The sequence below is a fragment of the Crassostrea angulata genome, chromosome 6 (assembly GCF_025612915.1).
Source record: "Crassostrea angulata isolate pt1a10 chromosome 6, ASM2561291v2, whole genome shotgun sequence".
Lineage (NCBI taxonomy): Eukaryota > Metazoa > Mollusca > Bivalvia > Ostreida > Ostreidae > Magallana > Magallana angulata.
The window spans coordinates 5,473,033-5,486,755 of NC_069116.1; the positions used below are offsets into that span (position 1 = coordinate 5,473,033).

General features: G+C 34.9%; 1 protein-coding gene across 1 annotated transcript; it reads right to left on the reverse strand.

Moving 5' to 3' along the window:
* Window positions 1-69: 69 nt before the first annotated feature.
* On the reverse strand, window positions 70-13,357 carry LOC128186948 (carbonic anhydrase 1-like). Its single transcript, XM_052856933.1, has 8 exons — window positions 13,184-13,357; window positions 11,193-11,222; window positions 7,706-7,879; window positions 7,185-7,333; window positions 4,461-4,556; window positions 4,018-4,084; window positions 3,706-3,872; window positions 70-1,204 (listed from the first exon to the last, which is right to left on the reverse strand). The coding sequence occupies exons 1-8, from the start codon at window positions 13,245-13,247 to the stop codon at window positions 1,019-1,021; spliced, it is 933 nt and encodes a 310-aa protein (XP_052712893.1). The 5' UTR covers window positions 13,248-13,357; the 3' UTR covers window positions 70-1,018.
* Window positions 13,358-13,723: the final 366 nt, after the last annotated feature.

Here is a 13,723-nt window from a genome sequence, read left to right on the forward strand (position 1 = left end):
ACTCTGATCCTGTCAGTGGGATTTGAAGTCCTCCATATCATTAATTCATTAATAGAGAAACAAAACAGAAAAGGTCCAGCATTTTAATGAGCAAGTCAGTTTAACAGTATTGTGAATTTGAAGTAGTGTTAACATCGATTTGAAAGGAACAAATCTGGTTCATCGATAGAAATCCAAATTTGTTTGATTCTATTCTCACAGTTACACCCCACCAAAAACACACAATGTTGTTAAAACAGCTCATAATTTATTGATTGTAGTTGTTTACAAACTAAAGTACACACCACTTAGAGGGCTCCAGTTTATTTGTTAGATTTCATCTTGTCAAGTAAAAATATTGTAAATCTGTCACATCTACAAATTGATATAAAAAAGCAGCTTATGGACAATAAAATAAAACGGATTACTATTATGAATACAGACAAACAAATCTATGATGAAAGCTAAATGACAATTTAACATCTCATTAAAGAATCAATTACAAATATACATGTACAAATAGAAAATATCATTTCATGTACTTCACTGGTGAAATGAACGTTTGGATGAGTTAGTTTCTACGCATATACACCAACCACTCGCAGGTAAACAATAGGAAAAAAATCAAAATAAAATACAGTGGCACATTGGATTAATTCCCTTTGATGATCATACATTTGTGATAATTTACATCCATGTACCAATAAAAACATGCACAGTTTTGATTTCATTACACGCTTTAAATAATCCCCTATAGATAAGCACGCATTTACCGTACCGATGGACTATTATTTAATATACAGAATGTGTCACAATCCCGGACAAAAGAGGATTTTTATTCTATCTCGTAACGAAAAATTGACCCCATACCTAATGATACAAGATGTTTAGTGTATTATTATTATTAAGGTAGGGGTAATTTTTTCATTTCGAAAAAAAAATTATATGCCTTGTGCATGTGTTCATTAGTGATACAGATGTAAACGCTACAATATAATATTCTTGTGGATTTTAAAATGTATGTATTTGACTAACTTTTCTAAATAAAACACACTAAAAACAGAAACAATGCTAGACTTGAAAGATGGATGTTCGAGGCAGAATTTAACTCGAAGCTGCGCATCACCTGTCGTTCTCCGAGAGGCTGCACAGGCCGGAAGTTGTTTACTATTACGTGGGTACCATTCGTCAAGTTATCCTCTAGAAGTTTTCTGAACATGGCCATCTAATTAAAGTAGAAATAAATAAAAAATACATTTTAAGCATAATTTTAGATTTAATGGAATAAACTAACAGATTAAAATAATGCCATAGAATGATGAAAAGGACTAGTACTTGAAATAATTGCCCGTTAGACATTAAAAGATATTTTGTTTAAGAAATGGACATGAGAATACAGAAGAAGAAAGGAAGCTGTTTAAGATGGAAAGAGAAACTAGAAAATGTAAGAAATGTCCTGTATAAAGGAAAACTACTTTTTTTTTATATCGAACACGATCTTAATTAAGTGGATATAGTTAAAAGATGATCACGTGATCTGTATTTTATTACTAATAACTAAAACCAATGGGTGATTTCTCAGCGTGCTGAAATTGTATAGCGCAATAAAATATTCTTATATAATTATTTCTCTGAAGCAAAATGTACGTCTAATTCTGGCTCGTAAAAAAGTTTATTTTAACTGCGTATCAACGCACGAAACAAGATAAACCGTTGGTACTTTTCTGTACACATTCTTATTTATCTATTTTTCACCGCCAACACGCAAAATGACAGTTGGAATATTCGATAAAAGCGTCACTATGATTTCCATCCTTCATGAAAAACTTGCAAAAAACATAACAGTTACTGTAATATCTTGATAAAGGAGTATTTAACGTCTGCGTAGATAAGTTGACGATATGTCAGTCTAGTGTGCAAACTCTAGATAAGATCATGCATCTCAACTTTTTAAATATGCCACTTGCAGACGGAACCACAGTGGTCTTTCAGAGTTCTGAGGCTCTAAAACTCCGCAATGAACAATGACAGATCATTAGGATTTTATATTGAATTAATATTGAGACTTTAAAGTAATGGAAGAGTTTGTAGTGTGCTAAATATTGAAGGGTTCTATTAACTATTGAAGGGTCACGACAAGTGTAGATTATTTTTTTACAAAATATGTTAACATGGGTACGTAATGGTTGAAAAATTCAGTGCATTGAAGTAAACCACTGTTTTAAGGTAAAACACGTACCTATATTATAAAAGAAGATTCAAGCAAATATTTAAGTGCAAATACCCTTTTTAAATCGATTGATATCATTTTTTCCAGTTACTAGTAAATATATTCTAAAAAAATAATACAATCATGCAAAAGCAAAATTTCTTTAACAGAAACGAATAAAAAAATGTCTCAAATTTGTGAGGATTCAAACCCTCAACCTAAAAGGCTCAGTTCTTTATTGTTATCTACGTATTATTTCTAGTGCGAAAACCCCTAGCCCATTATAGCAACAACATAATCTAATGTTATATGCAGTTTCTGCCTTGAGTTTATGGACTTCTATCATATTCCGTAATTGTTGAGATATAAAATGGTATATATTTCTAATGTGTAGTGGGTTCTCGCTCCAAGATTTGTTAATTGAAATTGGATTGTTTTCATTAGAAAACAGAGCACAGACCAAGTGTATAAAATATCAATATATACCTACTGGTATACAATAACAATTTTGTAGAAAAAAATTACATAACCCGTAAACGTGGGCTATGTATTTTTCTACTTTTCTATTTTTCTACTATGTCGCTACCTTCATATCCCGCATGAATCACCAAAGCATTTTATTGTTAAAGTTTTCTAAGTGTAAAAGTTGTTTAAAGTGGTCAACAAATTACAAAATGCCTTAAAATTTTAGATTCAATGTTATAACTAATATTAATAGTAAAGAAAAATGCAAATATTTTAGAATCAATCTAAAATTCAAACATTTTATCTTTATCCAGAGCTTTTTTCCTTTTAAAGCAAAATGAGCTGTATTTTTTAGAATTTTATTTCGCTGCAAAAACCTGCTAGTATACTAAGTCTGCCTGTAACTTTAACTTTTATAATAAATAAGATTTGGAAAAAATCATTAATTTTTGTCAGGAGAAAGATTTCACTTATAAGGAATATATAGCAGATCAATTTTTGTACAGGACGACAATAATTCAATTTTGCTCCAATTTAGGCTTCTTAATGGCTTTTCCCACAAAAACAGAGCTAACAGAAATTTTAAAACCATGATATTTTTGTCATTTTAGTAGAAAATAACATTTTCTTTAAAAAAATTTGAACATGAAAATTGCAGCTCATATTGCTTTAATTGATACAGACTTAAATGACCACAACCATTAATAATCCTTTAAGAGTTACAGATAAATGTTATTTCAATTACACATCATTTGAAACAAATTAAAAAAAACCAACTCAGTTTCTTATCCATTTTACCCGCATTATTCGCTCATTTTCTCTATACAATCAGTTAAATCCAGCTGAATATAATACTTTGTGCACATAAGCAGAGCGTGGATTTTTATCTGCAGAGAACGTTAAAACTCAATAGCTTCGCCCCCTGGACCCCCACCAGGGCTTTGCCCTAGACCCACTGGGAGCCTAAAGACGGCCCCAGACCCCCTTCTTTCTTTGGCGTGCACATCAAGAAGTTCTAGCTACGCCCCTGACCAATGTGTCAAGACTAGTACCTGTTGTTCTGAAATTGAAATAGCATTTTCAAATATGGTCCAGACCACGCTCTCGTGACATGGCGGGGTGGTGAGACTTCCGGAATAGCGGTAGAAATGGTCCGGGTTACCGACAGCAAGCGGAAGCATGGACTCGATACTGAAGCTGGTCAATTCTGTCATAGCTCCTGTAAAACAGTTTAACATCAACACATACATTGGAACAGACACTAACTGGTATTAATGGTCCCTATTCTATATGAAAAGGTCTATCTCCGGTTTACAGAAAACACCACGTCACGATGCATTAGCGCCTAACTCACTGGATCTTACCGTTGGTTTTAACATCCTTGAATTTGTTCAGCATAGTTCTAAGTCCACTATTTTCTTCATCCGATATCTGGAATAGAAAACATAGACCATATCAATTCATCAAATAGATGTAAGGTCTAAATGCTTCATCCATATCTAAAAGGAGAGTGTATGCTGGAAAATTTGAATCCGTCTCTTATTCCATGCATGCTGCAGGAACCCGCATACATAGCCTTGGTACATGTTACGAACGATGATGTGACAATTTTCTTCAATAAGACACAAAAAACCCGGGAAATCTCAACGTACAACACAAAAAAACAACTCAACGCACCACTAAAAAGCACACAAAAAAAAAATTTAAAAAAGGAAAAAAAAGGAAGGAAAAAAAAACAACAACAAAAAAGCATAAAAACAACTACCCCCCCCCCCTCCCCCCCCCCGAAAACCCTGCGTGAACGTACCACAAAGAAGAAGCCGAGCACGGCCAGGCCGTCGCGTTCCTTGGAGGCGGCGTTCGATAGGCTGCCGTACTTCTCGTTGTAATTCACCACGTGGAGCTGTCAAATTAGAATATCGTTAGAGCAATTGTATCATTGTTACTGAGAGAAAGACTTCTATCTGCTTACAGTGATAACAAGTTCAGATGGACATGCAGCAAACAGTGTTTGTTTATTTCAGAACACAAAACAGATCAAAATGCATTAGAAGATAGAGAAATTATAGAGAGTTAAATGATGATCATTATACATTTCAGGTATAACCGTGTGCAAATATAGGTAAGAACTACCGGCACCTGACATGTATTTTCCTCGTAATGAAAAATATACCTCTACTTAAGAATAAGTGTTTTATTATGTAACGGGTTATTTTTTTCTTATTTCGAGAAAAATTAACATCGTCACTATTAATTAGTTAGAGGTATATGTGTTTTCTTACAAGAAAAATATAGTTGCCTGTGAATTGAATGAGGTTCGTTCTCTGTTTTCCGGAATTCAGCAATTGTTACTATTTTTGGAGGTTTACACCGGTACAAACACATATATTTCAGTTGTAAACTGTTGGATACAGTTCCGAGATTTCGAGTGATTATTCTAAGTAAACTATTTAAAACACATTGCCAAGACCGTTTACACAAACCGATTTGTTTAAATTCCCTCCCTCTTAACTTTATGCATTATAAACGCCCCTACATTCTTCCGTTCAAAAAAACAAACCCCCTTGGGTGATTCATCAACAGTCTGCCACTGCCCATTACGTACATGTTTTATAAACATACTATTTCCCACGGACGAGTAGTACAGTATACGGCTTTGTAATATACAGATACAGATCATTTATTCCTAATTCAGAGTCCAGAACAGACAAGTACATGACATAATATTATAATTACAAGAGAAAGACTTGCCAATGAATAGTGTAAAATCATTAAAGTATAATAATTATATGTATTGCTATGTACCACGTGTCTAGATCTCAAATGTGGTACTATAACAGTTACCGTCGTACAATGTATTTTTGTAAAAACTATCAGGGCATAAAATTGTTGCACGAGTATTTTACACATGTCCATATGTATATGTATGTCCATATACGATTTTATTATACTTTCTTGTTAAATACTGAAATCTGATTGGTTTAGACGCAGTTGATAATCCGTTCTATTACCATCAGCGTTAGCAACACACACAACGGGTAACACAACGAATTGTTACATGCGCGTAAATTATGCGCGTACGGTTCGCCGTAAAATTCACGTCATTTCTATACAAAAGCACTAAAAATTCTCTAAAATAAGACATTCAGTATAATAAAATAAATAGTGCCTGTTTGGGAGGATAACAGTTGAAATTGACACCCCTCTAAAACCATTGTCAACCTCCGCTTCGCGTCGGCCAAGAGCAATGCATGGTTCATTATTAGGATAAATATACATGTATATATATCTTTGACATGCATGGCCTATCTGTTATGAAAGTGTATTGTACAAAATCCGACACATTACTGACATTACAGATTACTAATCTGAGAACATGCTATGAATCGCCGGCCTATTGTCCATATTTTTAAGCGGTTTAACGTTACGAGATTTATTTTTGACGTCGTCGTAATAATAATTGCATGCCGTCAGTTGAGAAGTTGAATAACGGGTAAGCGCGTTGTGATAATTTGTCTGCTCATTTGACAAATTATTGTCACGGCGATGTCAAAAATTAATCATTTAATGCTTTTATTTACATTACATCAAGGATAAAATGTTTTATTTTATTAAAAAAATTGGTATACATTGCAGATCACGGAGGGAGTAAATTAATAACAGCAAGAACAGCTATCAATCTCTCACCAGAGGGCGCGTTCCGCAAGCTTCACTTGTGTTGGATCAAAGCGTAATACGCCCTCTGGTGAGAGTTCTAAAACCGTTTAACACTGGTTTTCACATGGACTGTTGAGGTAAGTCTTGAAGATATAATCCATGGAAAATAACTCTTGAAATTTGGCTTTAATAATATGATCAAATTTATTGTTGAATAATAAACATAGTGTTAAATAACATGAATTGTATGAATTATATTTTAAACCGATAACGTCCAAATGAATATTTGGAAACTACTTATGTAAATTATATGCAAATTCATACGCAGTGATTGGGTTGTTACATTTTGAAGCATCTATATATAAAGATCGCCGAATAAATTAAAAAAAAACACAGTTTAGAATGTAAATATATTCAAAACAGTAATGAGAAGTTATGTATTTCCGTGTGTTGCTCAGTGACCTTTGTACCTATATGTGTTACTCGGTGACCTTTGTACGCTATGTTGCTCGGTGACCTGTGTTCACACTGTGTATTGCTCAGTGGCATTTGTACACTGTGTTGCTTGGTGACCTTTGTGCAATCTGTGTGTTGCTCAGTGACCTTTGTACACTGTGTTGCTTGGTGACCTTTGTGCAATCTATGTGTTGCTCAGTGACCTTTGTACACTGTGTTGCTTGGTGACCTTTGTGCAATCTATGTGTTGCTCAGTAACCTTTGTACACTGTGTTGCTTGGTGACCTTTGTGCAATCTGTGTGTTGCTTGGTGACCTTTGTACAGTGTGTTGCTTCGTGACCTTTATACACTCTATACTTTGCATTGACCTTTGTACACTTGTTTTATTCGGGACTTTTGTATACTCTTATTTTATACCTCCATAGGATAACTACTGCCATCCGACAGGTGTTCGGACCCTCGCATGTTGTCACTACCCCAGTGGAAGTGGAACTGGGCGGTCTTGAAGCGACCCGGAAGTCCTCCACCCTCCACCGTCAGATCCCCCTCCTCCACGTTCACTTGAACTAGAGAAACAACAGACAAGACACAATAACTATCAGCCAGCCACAGGTCACTGCAGAAACAATTTGTTCGAAATTAATTCTCAATACAATACTAGTATATCAGAAAGCTGAAGCATTTATGTAAGACACGATCTCTGTTGTCAGTCAACTAAAGGCCGCCCCTTCTCCCTGTAGGAGTTTAAAACTTTGATTCCTAAGTTATCGAAATGTCTACAATATTTTTAGGCGTTGTAATTTATAAATAAAATTATTATAGTTGATGAATCAAAGTATATATATTGTTAATTTTCTTTAGTTTGCACCCTCTTATATGAAACAAAATAGAAACAAATACCTCACCTCACTAAAAGATTGATAAGTGAAATGATTTACCTGTGTGTCCGTTGTTGAGAATCTTCAGTTTGTAATCCTGGGGGTTCTTGAAGCCTTTCAACATGAATGGTTTTAGATCAGAATTGTAGACCATATCCTGGGAGTTTGGGAGGTTGATTGGGGATTGGCGGTTGAGGCCACAGTTTGGGTAGGCGCTCTCCCAATGACCGGGTCCTGAATTAGAGACCACGGTGAAATAAACACATCTGTCATGTTAAGTGGGCGGGAGAATTTTATTTGTTATAAAGAGAGTTTTTATATACGTTTAGTAAGAGTAATAGTTAAAAGTTTAATTGTAACAGTAAGTGCAAGTTAAGTTCACTCATAGCTATAAGTATAGTTATAAGTACCGGCATTTGGTGAACTTTTCGAATTGTACAATACTGTAACATAAAATACATTTTAATTTCTTTTTGAAATGTGAGAGTTTTAAAGGTACCAATATTGGATCATGCTGTTAGGTATCAATATCATGAGAAGATTATGTTTATGGTCACGCTGAATGTTATTATTAAGTATTTCCAATGAAATGACTTCTCAGTATGGCGGTGTCCCATACCCCCTTTAGTTCACTCGGAAGTGACGTGTAAGTAACGTGACTTTTAGTCACGTGTAAATGATCGCTTTATAAAGCGGGTTTTTATGATTAGTTTCCGTACAATTCTAACCTGTCGTACAAACATGCAATGGCTGTATACTCAATGGGATGACTTGTATACATGTATGAATGCACTGTAATGACTAATGCACATGCACGTATATTAGAAATTCTGAAGGAAGGAAGTAAATCGCGTCATTGACCCCAGATCTGCTGACAGTGCATCTCTGGAGAAAAGGTCCCGGCTTTTGGTTACAGGTTTTCAAACCTTACACCCACCATACACACACATACATCAGAGGACGTCAGGACAAAGTCACCTTCACAACCCAGCGCCGGGGTGTCGGTATCGCAACCCAAGCTAACCTAAACTGGTTGTAGGTTAGTCTAAAAAGCTGTAAGCTGCTTTATCTCACCATGAAATGCACACTACATGGCCGACACGGTCTGTTTCACGGACAGTACGGCACGGTCTGTTTCACGGACAGTAGCCTTGTCATCTTTTCGACATTTTCCCTTTTATCTATTGTATTCACGAGTCTTAAAATATTGAGTTCTGAATTCTACATAAAAAACACATAAAACTTTTAGCATTCGTTTACAACCTTTTGGTATTTTATCAGGTGATCCCGATAATGATTACCAGCAGTGTTTAAACAAAATGAAACAAAATACTGCTGTAAGAACGCATGGACCGGTGCATGTACATACTGTAGTGTAAGACCATTTGTTATCATATATATGTGCAGACCAAATTTTCAGATAGTTTATGCATTGGGATATCTTCGTATTGTTTCAAAGAACATATTTCAACAATATTTCAATATTTCTATCGACATATATTGGCATGTTTAAGTGATATTTCATAAAAGTAAAGAAAAAATCAACTCCAATTTTCCCTTAAAATTAGCTTATTTCATGCCATATCTCAAAATTTACATTATAGACCCATACTTTTGGTTTTATTTTCTGAATATTTAAGTTTCTTTTCACAAGTCTGTCATAATTTGAGAAAAAGTTTGAGACTTTTAAATTATTTAATTGCATTTTGAATCGTTTATGAATAAAAATAGTATTTTTTCAGTGCAAAAAGGTCAAAATATCAATAAGGTGAAACAATTGCAAACTTTTTCATTATGATAATTTTAATTTTATTAATTCTAAATAATGTAAATTTGTATTTGATACCATGGTTCATTTCGATAAAAAATTATAGAGGGAAAAGCGATTTATGTGCAATTTGCATTCTCAGTGCAGAAAGGTCATATTAAATACACCGTAGCACCGAGAGGAGCATATAGACCCCAAAATTTTGTTTTGAATTTTGGTTTAGATATGTGTGTAGATATTTAAAGAATACTTTAGAAAAAAACTTAGAGACTTTTGATCGCAGGATCCAACGTCCTTAAGCCCAAATCCTGACTCTTAAGATGGTATGGAACATCTCGATGTACTATCTATCGAAATAAGCACGAAAATCAAGTATGATATTTTTTCTTTTCCATTGGTTTTCCATTGGTTAAAATTATTATCTTCATTTCTTAAATACTTGTTGGACTTAAGAAATGAAGATAATAATTTTTCTATTGATCGACGTATCAAAGAAAAAATTGACCGGAAAACTTCATCAATGCGCTACGCGCATTGATGAAAAAGTTTTCCGGTCAATTTTTTCTTTGATACGTCGATCAATAGAAAAATTATTATCTTCATTTCTTATCATTTAATAAAACATTTTCAAATCAAAAAATGTGAAGTGTCATTGATCAAAAATGTAAATAATGTAAATGAAGCGGCGCGTATGAATACAAAACAACAACAGCAACAATATTCGAAATGGATGAGCCTTCAGCTGATGCAGAGCTATCGAGATGAATTTGATGGATTAAACACAAATAGTGAGTTAAAATCTGAACCGGCTGAATTGAAAACGAAAGGAAAATACATGCGATAGCTTGTGATATTATTCACTGTGCAGAAAAACTCGTAATAAAACTAGTTTTCATGTGAGATCGATGGAATATGCAACTGGACATAACCATCCAAGGAAAGGCGATCGTGGACGAAAATAGCTGATATGTCGACAAAGAATAGTATGTATAAGCGACTTTTGTAAACGTTGTGGTAACTAGATAGCCAGTGATGTACTTAAATGGTATATCTGCCGCTTGGAATGCGCCGAAGGAGTTGATGCATTACTCATAGCTTTTCTTTACGACGCTTATTCTGATGACCGATCATGTACGTGTGTAAATTTAAAAATTATCGTTACCAAATTTGAACAGCAGTGTTATCGGGAAAGTTTAGAAGGCCTATATGTTCGTTAAAATATTCCTGGAAAATGAAACAGCCAGCCTCGCTGTAAATGTTGATCGATCTCAAGCAGACGAAATCGTGAGAAGACGCTTAATTTTCCATTTCGTGAATCAAATAATGTGTTTTGTTTATTTTTGAAGTTTAAACTTTCAAGTTTTTATATTCACAAGGTTGCATTTTGTTTGCTGACAATAAAACAGAAACAACTTTACATTTTGTTGACAGTGTTTATCTTGGAAATTCCCGTTCTATAAATAGTGTTAGATCAGAACAGTTGAGAAAAGTAGATCCGGCTAAAAATTTTATTGATGCAGGTATCAAAGAAATTTTTCGACCAATCAGAAGCGCCGATATCTCATCAAACGAATAAATATTAAATGATATATGATATATGTATATTAAACATATATTGTACATTTATATGCGTATTTGGACTGTATCATTCACTCGTATATTGAATTCAAGTTAAAAGCTGTTACTGGCAAATAACGGACAAGCCTGTTAGACAAATAATTATGCAGTTCTATTTCTTCAGAATGAAAAACAAACTCCTACCGAGTGTGCTAGTCTTACCGTCTGATTCTCCATAAGACCACGAAGAACCTGAAAAATAAAGAAGAAAGGGTGAACATTATCTATTGGCGTAGAATTAACAATCGGAGATATAAAACACTCGCTGCTTCAGCATAGTGTAACTTGTTAGAGATCGAGTTGAGGAATATAAAAAGGCGAAATAATTTTGAGATGAAACATGCCCCTGCTTTTACAAAAAGAAGAGGAAATCCGAAAAGTCACTTGCTTAAAAAGCCTCTACAATCCCACTTAAAACCCATTAAGGATGCGTACTTGACAAGGAACTAAGCGTCCTATACTCATCTTATGGCAATGTCGTGATGGGACAATTCAGAGCGATGAGTTAATCAATGTACCAAGAAACCAGTTATGTCGGCAAAAAAACTGTCAAATGTCAGAGGAATTCGCAGTATTACGTTTACGTCTCGGGTAAAAAGTATTGGAAAAACGAATTCTATTAACAGCTGACTAGTTAAACAGTGGGGGTGCAGTACTTTTTGAGTGTATGAACCTCATTCCCCATAAAACAAATGCAAAAAATTAGTTTCTTTATTACACAAAAAGTCCGTTCCTGGGTCTGCAGACGGGGAGAGGCATCAGTGTTGGAGGCATTAATCGATTGGTTTACGGGAGATCATTACCTCCTTGGAGCCTGTTAGATTACGTGAGCCGTTTGGGGGCCATCACGTGTGATAACGCGAATGAAAGAGTCCAGTCAGTTTTCAAGCTTTGTAACCATCTAAGCAAGTTAAAACCTCAACGAATGCATTTTAATTTTCATTATTGTGTAACAGTGTATTCTGAATAAACGAATTATTAGATTACAGTATATTAAATATCAGCATCCTTTAAAAATGAAGGTCAGGGAATGTTTTAACGATGACCTTGTAAAGAAATAGCATCGCGCCAGTATTGCCGGAGAGGCAGCTCCATTAGGGGTGAGGGTGGGTGGGCATGGAGAGGGTGTGTGCAGGCATGTGACGGCGGGGGTTGGCGCTTCTATTTTTTTAATGTACTTTTTTCATAATATTAATATGTAGAAAAATGAACGCGTATATGTCAATTGACGCTGGCCTCTTCGGTTTGAAAAAAAGGGTGACACGTGCCTGGTGTGAACGAATCTTATTAGGAAAGAAACTAGCAAAGTTCTTATAGTGTTGATGAATCAATGAATCAATACAGCGACGAGTGGGGTTTATCAACCGGCTGAGAACATGTAGGGAATGTGTACAATATGGCATGCTACAATGGCCGTGACAGACGTATACCAATGCTGACAGCTCCAAGATCCAGGCTCTCTCTGGAGGCGAGGCAGTAAGCACGGGGTATTACCGACAAATGAAAGGTTGGATCGCTTATCATACATAATCCGTGAACCATAGGAGAATGTAATCGCAACAAGGTCGTGAATTTCGGATACGGATTTCATAATTGAAACGGATAATGATCTCTTGTATAGTATAAAGGTGGCAAAAAAATATTTATGAAAAAAGTATACAAATTCAAATGAGGGTAGTATTGTTAAATTTATCAAAGTCAGGATCAATGGCATTCTAGTATCACATTACAGGTTACGACTGAATTTCGGTGAAGTTAACATATTTATCTATTATATCAGGTTTCTTTTTAAAATGTTTTAATTTTTCGTGTGTGTATTAGTTAACAATTGCCAATGAGAAGATAAATTATCCTAAATTAGTTCAGTTTAGCGTCGATTTAAAAAAAAATAATTAAAAAAAGAGCATATAAAAATGCACAAATTATCCTTAATAAATTAGTTCAGTTCAGCGTCGATTTTGAAAAATTTTATTTAAAAAAAGCATACAACAATGCACAAATTATCATTAGTCAATAAGTTCAGTTCAGCGTCGATTTTGACAACTTTACTTTAAAAAAGCAAATTAAAAAAGCATATTTATAATAATAATGCATGATATTTTTTAAAATCTGAAATGAATTTATGCAAAAATTAAAATTGTGGACAGACTTACCCGATGCTCCTTCAGTGGTGCCGAATGCTAGGGACAGGAATGCAACAAGTAAAATCCCAGCCATTGTGATGGAGTGAATGGTGAGGATCCAGCGATGCAGATATATAAAAGGCGCGCGCCCAGTCAGCTGGTTAGAGAGGGTACGGCGGCACGTTAGTGGCTTCAGTACTATACCGATGTCATGTTTAAAAACTTAAAACTGCCCCCCCCCCCCCTTCCTTCCCCACCCCACCGGAGGCGTGCGGTTCTGGATAACGTTTATATAAAAAGCTGTCCCCTTATGTTTACTTATAAGTATTTCGAGTCTGATTTGTGAAGTAAATCTTGACATTTTTGAAGTGATATTTTCTAAAGGATTACATATTTGTTTTCCCACGTGTGAGATATTGCCACTTGTACTGTGAATTTACTTCATCGATGTGGGGAAATACTATGCTCAATCTTTACTTCAGCATACACTGAACATGTACGTGTTACTTAAACAACAAAATGCTTTCTTTGGTGATTCATGCGGTAAATGAATGTGGCGAGATTGCAGAA